The following is a 13,633-nucleotide window of genomic DNA, read 5'->3' as shown; positions in this document are numbered from 1 at the left end:
AACCCAGTGTATATTACAAATTTGCTTCTTTCTCATACTCACCTCCTCTTTCTTCATTTTTTACCAGAGGGAAAGAAAAGAGTACAAGCATTTCTGAGGATTGAAATCCTTCCTCTGTTTTAAGAGAAGATTTCACTTTCAGAGTGAAAAGGATTAAGTATCTCAATTGAGACTGTGGTGACAAATTGTTCCTTCTCTGTTCTTTACAATGAAGAGATCTTGCACAAGATGTTAAGTACAGCAATAAGGTGGCATTAAATGGAACTTCATCAACTAAAACTCTATTTCACTTGGAACTCAGACCAAGCTCCAAGCAGTGATGTAGGGAGTCACTTGGTATAATACTATGGGACCAAAATTCCCACTGTTTCTGGCCAAAAGAATTATTTGCAAGCAACTCAGCAAGGCCAGTTGCTGTTTTAAGACTTGTACCTGCAGTGGGCATTTCAAGGATTAGGCCCATCAGAGAGTCTTTTCACATTACAGGTAAACTCTCAAGGTTGTCCCCATCGTATCAGAAGCATCACAGGAGAAACTAAAGATGAAATAAAAAAACCCCAAACACCACCTTGTAATTACTCCATTCCCTTAACAGAATGATTGCTACACTAGAGACGTGATGAATGCAGTTTTCTACAAGAATGAAGCCTTCCAACCACTTAGCTCTGCCTGAACTAAGCAAGAAGTTAAGTAAGCATTCTTGATTTACCTTTTTAGAGAAACCAATCCAACCTAAACAGTCTCCTCCTTTCCACTGGGTGTGGTTTTGCCAAAAGGGAGACAAGCCTCTCAAGATTTCCTGCGAATGCTGACTGCCACTGACGTTCTTTCAACTCTCTCATCCATACCACCCTCCCCGAGCAGTCGCTTCCTCTTCCCGGGAAGCTAAATGAGAGGAAGTTCAATGTAAATTAGAAGCGCATGCCAGCGTTCCCATCACAGCCTAGCACAGCTGGGCGTTTCAAGTACATTCTGGAAACGTATGGCCTTAATATATCCCTGTCACATGCTATGAGCCAAACTCTACATCAAGGGGTTATTTTAATGCTAATGCAGATACTGATTTCTACACAGAAAAAGTGGAAGGTGTGGAAACAGCTTCTGCAGTTCAAAACTGCTCCTGTGGTTGAAACAGAGACAAAACCCATGATAATGTATAATAACCATGAACTCACTATGTCTCACTAGCAAGATAAATAGCACTGGAAGAAACCGATAGCTGAGCGGCTGCCATCAGAAATGGAAATACAGCCTTAGGGAAACTAGAATTATAAATAGGCAGTTTGAGAGAAGTCATGGATGAAGACACATGGAAAGAAAGTCCTTCAGAAGTTACTGCTGAACATGAATAATAATCAGCCTGAGACATCTTAGTCTCAGATCAATGATTAATATTTTTTATGCCTAAAAATGCCCTAAGCCCTTCACATTTGAAGCTCTACCTACATGTTTCATATTCAGAGATTAAAAAGGAAGACTGACCAACTTTCAGCTTGACCTACTGCAGACCAAAAAATATATAACTTTAGTTAAATTTATTTCTACCATTGTACACTATCTATACTTACAAAAGCATTCATGTATCCATAAACACTGTATCAATATATTCACACATAAAAATTTTGCAAAAGTTATAAGATTTGCCCCAGGTCAGCCTAACAAACATTTTTCAAAGATACAAACGGAAATACAGGATGTTGCAAAACAAGCTCTTTTACTGTCTTAAATAAACAAACAGAGCTTGAGGCCACTTCCTTACCCCCTTTGCTGCCAGAGCCTCCTAAACAAAAGGTAATGTACATTCATTAATAGCTACTGCATATGGAAGAGGAGTTTGACTGAAAGGTAATCAAAGATGCAATTGGATATACTTACTTTTAACATCTTCAAATAATTGCAGTTTTTGGTAGTGGGGGGTTTTGTTTGTTTTTTAATCTCTTACTTGTTACTGTTTCCAATATCTATACTGGAAGAACAACTTGTTTTAATGGATGGTTTCACCAAATCTTGTTTCCAAAATGGCCTCTGTCTTTTTAAGGTGCTACTCATTTAATAAAAACCAGACGCTATAGATAAAACATGCTATATGTAAGGACAGGAAGGAAAATGAAAAAAGAAAACCTTAGTCTTCCTTTACACTCCTAAGCTCCTATTAGTTAACAGAAGATATTTTGGTACACACATGCAACATTTGTCCATTTGCATCTTCACACTTCCAAGCATGATTACATCCCCTTCAGGGGATAACAGAATCTGCAGTCAAGAGAAGCACAAGCATTTAAGCGCACATTTTGCCTAAATCCAGCCAGTGATATCTTAAAAAACCCTAAGTATCTGCAACTGTGCAAATGAATGTATTCCTACAAACATGACTTCTCTTTGATTAAAAAAAACCCCACAAACCCAAACAAAACAAAAAAAGCACCACAAAACCTAAATAATCTCAAACATTCAGAAACAATAAAACCCACAAGTTACAGCTGGCTGGTAGTATATCGTGCTTTCCACAAAACCAAGTTCTGCAAATGAACTCTTTAAAGCCAGGAAAGGAAGAGCTGTGGAGGCCCTTCAGAAACACTCCAAAAGCCCACGACTAACACACATACACGCTGAATTATGAAGTAAGCAGCTTACATCTGACTTAGCGTGAAGCCCTTGGGCAGAGCACTACACATGCATCACTTCCAGTCACTACCTTCTGCATGTGCAGCCCAAGAACTCCACCCAACCTCTGCTCAACCCACAACCTTCACTTATCACCCACCGTACTGTTGACAGTCCCACAACAAGGCTAGATGTACACTCTTGCCCTGAGAAGTTTCAGAATGAGAGGTTATCATCAGCACTAACATTTCCAAGTGTTTAAGAAAAAGACTCGATGAGGCAAGAACTAAAAACAGAAATGATGCATTAAATTCCCTTCTGTCCACACGGCCGACCCTCATCTGTTTCAGATTATGAACTCTTCAGGGCAGAGACCCACCACCTTCTTACATTTTACATGAGTGCCATGCATATCTATAGTGCTACATAAATTATATGTTCCTTGGAACAATGTCCTGGCTTTGTCTGGGAAGGGCCTTGCTTGCCTATGAGGCGTGAACCAGATGTTGTGGAACTCAATGGAAAAATTCCACCATCAACTGAAAATGGGCTTTGGATCAAGGACAAGTAATAACTTCATGTTATGTATTACTCTCACGGAATAAGCCAGGACAATAATATATAGATCAAGGTCCACAAGGATCTTTTACATAAATAGTATGTAACACAACAGCAAACCAATCTGTGTTTATTTAAGATTACCTGTCACTGAACTGCAGATCAGAGCGCTCTAGAGAAAACCAGCACGTTATTTACTTATTTCTTGCTAAATTATTAGCAGCTCCCAGTGGTTTTGAAAAATCCACATTAGACTATGTTAGGTTTTCCCCTCTTTGAAGCAGTACTAAAACTTAGAAAGAAGAAAGTTTGCTAAAGTCTTCAGATTTTTTAAAGTGGCACTACCAAAAAACATTTGTCTGCATTTCACTTGACTTCAGGAGCAGAGGAAGGGGCACTTCATCACTTGATCTTCCCTGCCATGACAGGGCAGAAATATTAGCTTAATTCACCCCTTGCAGCCAGGAACTGGGGCTTATTCTGTAAGTCTACCAGCAACTGCAGAACATGTGCTTGCCTCAGTGAAATAATACATTTTGACATTTAAATTGGTAATATTGAGCATCAAAAGTTAAAAGTTGATAGGAGCAGTTTACATCCACTGAGTGTCTGCTTGATTGTGAAAATCCGAGAAAATAATACTGCTTGCTCGCATCTTTGAAGACCAGTAAAAGACTAGTTGACATCAAAACCTTGCGTTAACTTTCCTTAAGAGCATGGCAGATTCCTGAGAGCATACTATATGCAGCTTAACAATCCATGCTGAGTCCCTGAGCTGGGCTCAAAGACAGAAAGCATACGAACAACTTCTGTTCCCTCCTGAGGGCAAGCCAACAAAGAACTGAGCCCTGTCTCCTGTTGACCAGCCACCAAGCAAGACCCAGCAGCCACTTCCAGAGCCACCTGCAGGAAGTCAGCATGGTCTCACACCCCCCAGTACCGGCCTCCTCTCTCCTCCCTCTTGGTCTGCGTGTCTTGACATATGGAATCACCTTCTTGAATCTTTGCCTTGTTACTTCTATCATTTCAGCATTCATATGAAAACTTCTGTCACCTTGCACACCCCAACAATAACTTCAGCACACTGAGGGTAGAGTTTGTCAGAAAATATTATACACAACATTATTTATGCAAATTACACCCTCAGCTCTTGATGTGCCTCTTCAGTGATGCACTTCCCCTCCCCATTCCACTCAAAAGCCTGCCAATAACCCCCCCCAGAAACTCTCATTTTCAAAACTATTTAAAACGCATTTACTATGGCTTCAAATTCGTATTAAGTTTCTGAAAGTATCTTGCCGCCTTAGTTTGCAATGTGTTTCTAATGCTACAAATCACTTTCTTCCTCACTACAGAACCTGAAACACATGAAAAGTCTTCGTTTTACCTCCAGAAACTCTGCCTTATTCATTTCACATGAGAAAGGAAAAAGGTTAACCTTGATTAAAGGAAATTGCACAGACAGAGACGGTGAGTAAGCTATGAGCAACTGTCCAAAGATTTTTTTGAACAAAAGAAAATTCGCAAAGAAGATAGTTTCCATCTGTTTTTATTAGCTGTAGTATTCTGTGTATGTACTTAGAAACTTCAGTAATCTAAAGAGTTTATGAGACTGTAAGAACGCCAGTCGCAATGAAGCGGCTTTAGACTATCGCAGCATCCACATGGTGCCTATATAATTATGCACATATATGACAATATATTAATGCCAAAATATCCATATTGATAATAGATGTAGTGGCTAAATAGTGTAGTCTTATTCACATACTTGAGGTTCTAGCACATTTCACTTTCCTATTAAATTCAAACCAGTATTCTTTGCTGTTAAAATAACTACATAATTGTAAAGTACATCATATCTACAGTAAATAATCAAGTGTCCAAATACACATGTCAAATATATAAGCCACTCAATCCCACACAGGAAATATTTTGTCTACAGCTTTAAGAATTATGAGCAGATTTATACAAGTGTGAGAAAACACTGTGTTGTAAAATGAATGATGTGTAGAATGAAGTATACGCTACTATGGCTTAGCCTTGTTTCAGCAAGTAAAACAACACACATGCATTTTGATAAAATCCTAAGAATTCTTGACACATTCTCCTCTATGCACACTAATATTAGACAGTTAAGCACAAGCATTGCGTTCAGAAAAGTGACTCTCACTGTCAGTGAAGAGCAACAAAACCTGAAGACTCCTATAAAATACTCTCCGAAACAAACATTTTGGCAGTATACATACTCCTCCTCACCAGCCTTCAGAGCATCTGACAACCACATGCAGGATAAAGTATTCCTTCACATCTAAAAAGAGACCTTTTTTGAACTACCACTTATAAATATGAAGAAAACGTGGAAAATACAGCAAACTACTTGTTCAACAGACAACCAGTCAAAAAGGAGTTTTGAGGTCTTTCAGTATACAGCATACAAAGTTACACTGTCTTCTCCGTAGTACAGAAAGACAAAACAGCACATCATTTTTATTAGCATACTGTATGCAGATCTTCATTAACATAACTCATAAATAATATTTTACACACTATTCTTGGAAAAAAACAAACAAAACATGTTGCTTTGCAAAAGTAATTTCGAAGTCATTACTCTTGACCATGTTTCTCTTTGTAGTTTAGTTGCTGCAGGACTATTTTTCCAGTCCTTCCGTGCCTCTGTCTAACCACAGACTTTATTGAATCACTCTGTGGATTGTGCATTTCTTTCTTAAAAGGCCTTTGCATTTCTCAACCAAATATTTATGCTTTCAACGATATCACAGTAAGTTTCGTGTCAGTTTTTCAATAACAGAATGTAGCATTTAGCCATAGACATAAAAACCTTAAGACCACCTCACAACATCTTCTGGATGAACTCCCTGCTATTAAGCAAAATAAACTTTCATAATGCATATTTTGACATTTGCAGCTAAAGAATAATTAAGTTGTTGTGCACGAATGACAGTAGCATACACCAAAGAACATGTTCACATCACATTCTGTGCACAGCTGATGGTTAGTAGACACATTAAATAACAAAAACATTTTTAAAGAATTAATACAGTGGAAAATGCATATTAAGTTTAATTAGTTGATCTCATGAAAGAGCAATGGGCATAATTTTTCCACTAGTCAACTGATATTACAAAATTAAAATATCTTTCTTACCTTCTGAAAAAAGTCTTCCCCACTTTTCCCTTTGCCCTCTGCAGCAGCTGTAAAGCAAAAGTGGGATCTGGTTACTAAATACATAGGAGAAAATTTATAGGTTTACATATATAAATTATCAATGAGTACATGCTACTGTGAAATTATAACTCCGGGTAATTTTTTCTCATGCAATAAACATTTGTCAACAACTGACTAATACCCCGAACAACCTTTTGCAAGTCACTTGCTAAGGATGGAGTCCAAGCAGATGTTCATATTTGCATACTACAGCTATAACATACTGATACGCATTTTAGTTACAAAGTAAGTATGGTTGTGTAAGTCTGATTTATTCACACTGCGTACTTTGCCATGTAATTCTAACAATAGAAGGATCGAAACAAAGCTAGGAGGGCACAAGATTTGCTATATCAAGGTTAAAATTTAGAAGCAAAATAAGAATAAACATTACAGTAAGCCAGAATCATTGAAAATATTTTTCCTCCATTCTGCTACGTTTTAATATTGATGTGAAATATAGAGCTGCTGCTTTTTGGTTTATTGAGACCGAGAAAGCGCCACAAAAACCTAAACACTTTGTAGCACTGTTAAGCATTCCTTTCTCAATTGCTTGTTATCCAGTGAGATCTTGCAACACGTACTTTCCAACAGCCAATGTTTATGAGCTACCACATTCAAAGCAGCCAAAAAATAAAAGACAAGCCTAGATACTTCCACTAGAAGCGGAGCCATTGTACGAACCAGAGGCATGAGCGCATCTGAACATTTGAGAACAACATTAAAGAACGATGACTCGAAGCTAGAAGTGGCACTGAATGTGGCTACTGGTGGGGCTTGGCAACTGTGAGCAAAAAAGCACTTGTTTAGCAGGGGAAAAACTAAGAGATCTTGACCCTCTTAGCCTAGGAAAGGTGGAAATCTTGACTTTTTGAAGAGAAACACCATCAGAAACCACTATTCACACCAATCCTATTTGGAGGAGAGACAATGGAGAACATCACCCTCCTCCTCACATCCAACACAGCTGCAGTGCCAACTGACCCAGTGCAAGGGACCAAGCGTGGTGGGGGTCCCAAGACCTCAGCTTCAGAGAGGATGAGCAGGGGAAACGAGCATCGCCAGAGCAGCACATGCCAGCACACTGAAACACTCCTTGTACTCTAGGGCTGTGCTGGTCACGCTGGGACATTTGCGTTTACATAAAAGGAAGTGCTGACAAAAGGAAGAGCGAATTAATAACTGAAGACATGTAGGCTGTAAACAATGTATAGAGCCTTCAGAGTACTTTCCAAAACCAGTGCAGACATCACAATGGCAGAAGAAAACATCACTGTAGAACACGGCTTGGAAGTTTACAAGAAACAATCATATAATTCAGTGATTTCAAGAGCAAGACCTGGATTATGGCCTGGATTATCTCCCACATGTATTAAAACCACAATTGTATATTTAATGTAAACAATTGCACTTAAAATGCTACAACTGCATATAGCTTACGTTGTAGCCTATCTGTGTTGCAACCCAAAACCTAGCAACCAATTCAAAACACAGTAGGTCAAGCAAATTATGAAATCCCCTGGAGAAAGGGATACCTCCAAACGGAAGCCCAAGTGCAAAAGTTTCCTGAATGGTACTGGATTGCTGAAGAAAATAACTGTCGTTGCGATTTCCTCTGTATTTCTCATGCACAAAACAAACCTCTAGCTCATCCCATCACCCTGGCTTCAAAACTGTTTCAGGTACTTAGCTCTCCCACTCTTCCAATTACACAAGCAAATCCAAACTCAAGTTAACATTAATTCAGCTAATGCAGCGTAAGAACAAATGCAATCAAGCAGGTACAGGCTAGACGCATGAGAGAGTTTTTTCTACTCCAGAGGAAGCAATGCCACTACATTGAAATAGGCTTCTCAAAATACCAGTAACAACACTTAAATACCATGGAGAAAGTGTACACTATGAAGTCTTGTCTAATACAGTTCAGAAGTTCATGTTTAACTCAAGTGTAGTCAGAGCAAAGACCGTGAATGAAACCTATCAAGCAGTCACCTTGCTGCAAGGCAATTCCAGAAGTGTGAGAAAAAAACCGAAGCCCTCCTCATACTCAAAACCTCCAAATGCCTCTAAGAAGAGTAAACTGGTAAAAGTTTCACTAGAACAAGGTTTTCTGGAAGCAGAGAAAACAATTGGGGAAGGTTTCAGGTTTTCAGATTTATAAGCTACAGATACTAGCAGCAAGATACAACTTTCTTTTGACAGCAGCCACTTCACAGATGCATGCTGTTTTACAAGTTTTCCATTAACTCAGGAATAGCTATGAAGCACTTTTGGGAAATCAGTACCACCACACTATTTCAAGTGAAACATGGGACCAACGTGCTTTTAATCAGAGGGTACAGGAGATAAATTGGAGATGAGAACATGACAGATGTGAGGCTGAAGTTGCAGTTTTGAGAATAGACAGACTTTGTATTCAGTTTAGAAATCATGTATTTGTAGCTGGAACAAACAAGAGATGGCTTAGATAATACCAGTGATGCTCTGCAGGGCATTTGAACAGAATGCTGACAAAGCAAATTCCAAGCTTTTTATTGTAGGTTTATTTTTAAGCTGAATCATTCTGGTGACCTGATTTACAGCTTGGCCCCACCAACAACTGTATGGCACAACAGATGGACTCCAACAAGCACAGATGAAGGAAGGAAGAAGGGAGAATGAGAACATCCTAAACTGGGTTCACAGAAAAAAAAAGTATAGAGAATAATGAATTTGGAGCAAATGGCACTTTAGAAACATCTTTAGTTAATAATCAGTGGGTTTAGTTGTTATACCATACTATAAATATACGGTCTTTCATTACAGCTTTTCAGCACATAAGATATGTTTTATGATAACCCATCTGTCAGTTTTCATGATCTCTATGAAAAGGCAGGAAAGACTGTATGGCGTTTTTTTGGATAAGACATTGAAGATTAAGATCTTATACCCTAGAACAGTTTTTCCACATGATTAAAACCATATCACAATATATTAGTATTCTGTCACTTCATGTCCGTGATGCAGCACTATTTAATCCATGAAGAGGTACGCCTCTGATCACTTTTCAAGTAAACCCGTTTTTGTATATTAAGGTGACCCGGTCATTACCATCGCCATTATGCACTGAATAATAAAAAAAAAAAGAGCAAAGATACTCAAAATTGCAGTTTAAAGTAATGAGTTACACTTAAGATGGTATCTGTCATTATAAAGAAAAAAATGCCTAACACTTGTAGATAAACTATGTGAGGCAGTATATTATGTTTCCTTTTAGGTTAGCTATTCTCCAGCTATTTCCTACCTTAGCCCTCCCTCCTCAATAGAGCTCTTTGTATCAATTACATTGGTTTACTCTTATTAGCTTCCTAAAATTTGCTTTCTTATTCCTATGAGGAGAAATTACAGTTAAGAAAAATTAATTTCATCAGTAGTTTATGAATTTTTGGATGATTCCCACAATTATATATATATTAATCTATATTTACCTACAAACTAAGTACCTATATTTAAGAAAGTTTCTAAGACACATGTGAAACATTTACTATTCATGTGAAATTACCCTGAAGCCTTTCTTCCTCTCCAAAGCAAAGACAGTTCTAGCACTTCTGAAAACAGTAAGAGTAGCCAAACACAAGGGGACATTTATCCATTTCTTTCATAATTGAAAGGCTAAACAGATTTTGTTCAAACAATACAAAGCCAGGATCTTTTGCAGGGAAATGAGCAAAAGAAGCATTCCAGAGTTATGAAGTTTATACACAAGTCGTTAAAAATGGAAACCATTTACAGTGTTCACTACAATGAGCAATTTAGTCACTCACTGAGGTTTACCTCAAATCAGATAAACTGAGATAAAAGCAAGCGTTAATTTGTGTTTAGGGAAAAAGTCTGCTACGTCATTGCATCCTAGCATCAACTTCTTTCTAAACAAATCTTGAGTATTAACCCTGACTCTCAAAATAAACCTCATCTTTGAAATTTCATATTGAGAAGCTCTCAAAATTTAGATCTGACAGATGTACCTTGGCAGATTATTTTAGTAATCTTACTGATATTAATTAAAATTTTCATCTGAAACCAAGCTTTCTTCAAATAGCAGTCACTTTCCAAGTTCTCAAATATCCAAGAGAAAAAGCCTTTTGTGGGGGTACGGAGTGCCGTACCCGCGCTGTATGAGAGGCACAACATAGCCCATCTGATCACTAAAGTTGAAATAAGCTTTCGGATTTTAGTAGACAAGGTTTTGCATTTTCTGACTTTACAAACAGAATTAAGGATTTCAAAATACCATACCAGTAACAAAAAACGTTAAGAAATGACACTAATGCCTACGCTTATTAAGCTACCATCACTAATCCCGATTAAGGAAATACTATGTCAACAAGTGCAGTTCAGTTATTTAATGGCTTGCTAAATTCCACTTCAAATAATGATTAAAAACACACTTTGAGAGCGCTTTCTTCCTACAGATGCAGGTCAGTAAAGCCCCACTATCCTCAGTCGCTATGAGAACATTTTCAAATGACAAGTCCAAGAAGTTACTTGTGGAAGACTTGTTTCCTAAGAACTCTTTCAGCTACCAAAAGGAAAAGCCTTTACTGCTCACTTCCATTTGTGCTGCTCTCCTTCGTTTGATGGCACAGCTTTCTGCGCAGCCATGGCAGGGACCAGATGTACTTTTATACTTAGTAGAAAAAGTAGCATTTAGTGAAACAGCCCGCTGGTCTTACTTAGCTTGGAAGGGAGGAGAGGAGGAGATTTTGGGGGCTCACTTGGCTGGCAGCTCTGGCATATGCCAGCTGAAGGTGTTCGGGCAACTGCAGCTTCAAGAAGCAGTAGCACACAAAATTATCTTTTTGAAAGTCTTCCCCAGAACCACAGGCTCCTCCGCCAGCAGGACCAGGTACCACAAATACGACCCGAGTAGGAGAAGAGCAGTTAACTTTCTACCCGCGTTTTACAGCGAAAGTGCTACCAAGTCAACGTACCCAGTACTCGCTGAGCTCAACTACGTGCGTACAATGACAACAGCTTAACAGGGTGTCTAGCGAGAAACAGGAAAGCGTTGGTGCTTTGACAGGATCCCCAGATGAGCTCTGGAAAGCCAGACCTGGATACCCTGGACACCTTAGGAGAGCACTCCACCCTTCTGCCAATGGTCCCTGTCCCCAAAGCAGACTTGGGAGAAGGCACAAACCAGATAGTAATTAATACAGTGTACTGACTTCCAACTGACAAATTTATTCATTTCTGCCAACCTGTGCTACTCAGGAAATACTGTTTTCTTAGAAACCGTACTTATTTTATGGTATTGAATAATCAGTGAACTGACCTTCACAGAAACTAGGATTATTTTTACACAAAATGGTAACATTGGTTTCAGAAATACAGATGAAAGGCCATGTAAATGTGCATAATAAGCATTTTATATTTTAAGCTGTACTCTGTTTATTATAATTTCTTCCATACCGTAAAATATTTTATATCAGGTTTTTTCTTTTCAAGATATATTGGATTGCCGAGGTTCCATCCAATACAAATATAAAATGGTTGAAACAGGTGTTAACTATTATGGTACCCATGAAGTACACCACTTGTCTATTAATCACCAAATCATAAAAAAAGCCCAATTGTAATTTCTCAGTTCACATGGAAAAATGAATTTGAACTTTTACTTCAAATGTTATTTCAATTATGAAAAAAATGGTTGCAATACAGGCCATATTTTACAGGAACCTAATCCAAGATATACTGATTAAGTCTCATTTAATGAATTATTGTAACTTTGTGTTGATCTTTCACATGAGTTTTGTGTTTTATTTTCTAAACTCTTGAAACTGTTATGAAAACACAACATTAGTACACATTTGTGACTTGCCTTTATGTTGATTAGTATCAAGACTTCTTCCTCTATTTGCACTGCAAGACTACATTTATAGAACATAAAAGCATGTTCTGCTCTTGAAGTTTCAGCTATGATGAAACAAAATCATTCCTTGCATCAAAACACTCTTAACAAGAGAGATAACTAGATACTATTTTAATTTTAGCATGACAAACCAACTTCACAGGATTTCAAAGAATTGTAGAATAATATACCTGAAGGTAAGTAATCAATAATCCTTTACCTTTCCTATCCACTGAATCAGAAAGAATTTATAACACTTATGTTGAGATTGTCCTCATGTTAATTAGGTTTGATTTTTGCTGAAACTGCCACAAACATGCTAGGTAGCTATGTTGCTTTTCTATTTATTATTATTTTTAAATGAAATGGACAGTTTTTCATCTTGACAGCCTGAGCTATTTCTCAGAAGTTACCAAGCTGGTTATCATAAGCAAAAACCCCCCAACCAAAAACTTTTTTCATTGAACCAGAAGCCACCTGACAAAAAGATTATGTTTTCCTGTGCACAAAGTCAGACACTAACCCGTACATACTCTGAAAGCTTGCTTATATCAAGCCAAGATAAAGAATTCCACCCCCATAGGCCACAGAGTTAAGACAAATTGCTGAAAACATGCCTTTAGGAGCAAAAGATAGAGCACACATTGTTAAAGAAAAAAAATCTGACCTTAAGTTGAATTTGTTGAAATCCAAACAAAACCATTTTTCATTTTTCTTGTAATTACAATGCTAGTCTCACTTCTAGTTTTCGGCTTAGAAACTAAGAAATTAGAGAGACAACTCAGCTAAAATGAAAGGGTCTGGCAAAAAAGTAACACAGCCTGAACAAACAAGAAATCTGCGTAACAATCTTGAATACTATTTTTCAATTGGCTTTTCAGTAACGTAACAATTATGCATTCTTCTCACTTTCTTATTCATTATAATAGATTTCAAGAAGTAACGAGTAACACATCATCAATCTCAAGTATTTTAGGGTCTCAAGTAGCTTCATAAATATGATCAAGTTTTCCAGAGCCAATGAATGAAAAATTCAGGCATTTAAACTTTCTTAAATTCAAATATATATAGCAACCTTTAGTTTTTGTGGATGCTCACCATAGACAGGACAGACTAAAGCCACAAAGTCAACTGCAGGTATCAGAAAGGGCGAGTGTGTGTGCAAAGGGAGACAACCCCCAAATACTCAAGAAGTTACTGGCACATTTGACCAAGAAAACCAGCAAAAAAAAAAAATAATCTACCTGTCCATATACCATGCTGCCAAATTTGTCAAGTCAGGACCTACATGGTATCTGCAATATTACAGGAATTACCCAATGTCTACATATTCTGTGACAAAAGGACTCCTGGACT

The 13,633-nt window shown here is 37.8% G+C and overlaps 1 protein-coding gene across 1 annotated transcript in view; it reads right to left on the bottom strand.

Annotated features, from left to right (window-relative positions):
• BICC1 (BicC family RNA binding protein 1) overlaps positions 1-13,633 on the bottom strand; it is a 112,418-nt gene that overhangs the window by 68,402 nt on the left and 30,383 nt on the right. The window contains exon 2 of the mRNA XM_054832286.1: positions 6,328-6,374. Coding sequence (XP_054688261.1) covers positions 6,328-6,374 — 47 coding nt within the window. The remainder of the gene's footprint in view (positions 1-6,327; positions 6,375-13,633) is intronic.

This window comes from Grus americana, chromosome 7, assembly GCF_028858705.1.
Source record: "Grus americana isolate bGruAme1 chromosome 7, bGruAme1.mat, whole genome shotgun sequence".
Classification (NCBI taxonomy): domain Eukaryota; kingdom Metazoa; phylum Chordata; class Aves; order Gruiformes; family Gruidae; genus Grus; species Grus americana.
Note: the sequence above shows the minus strand (reverse complement) of the source record. Positions and strands in the feature narration are given on the sequence as shown.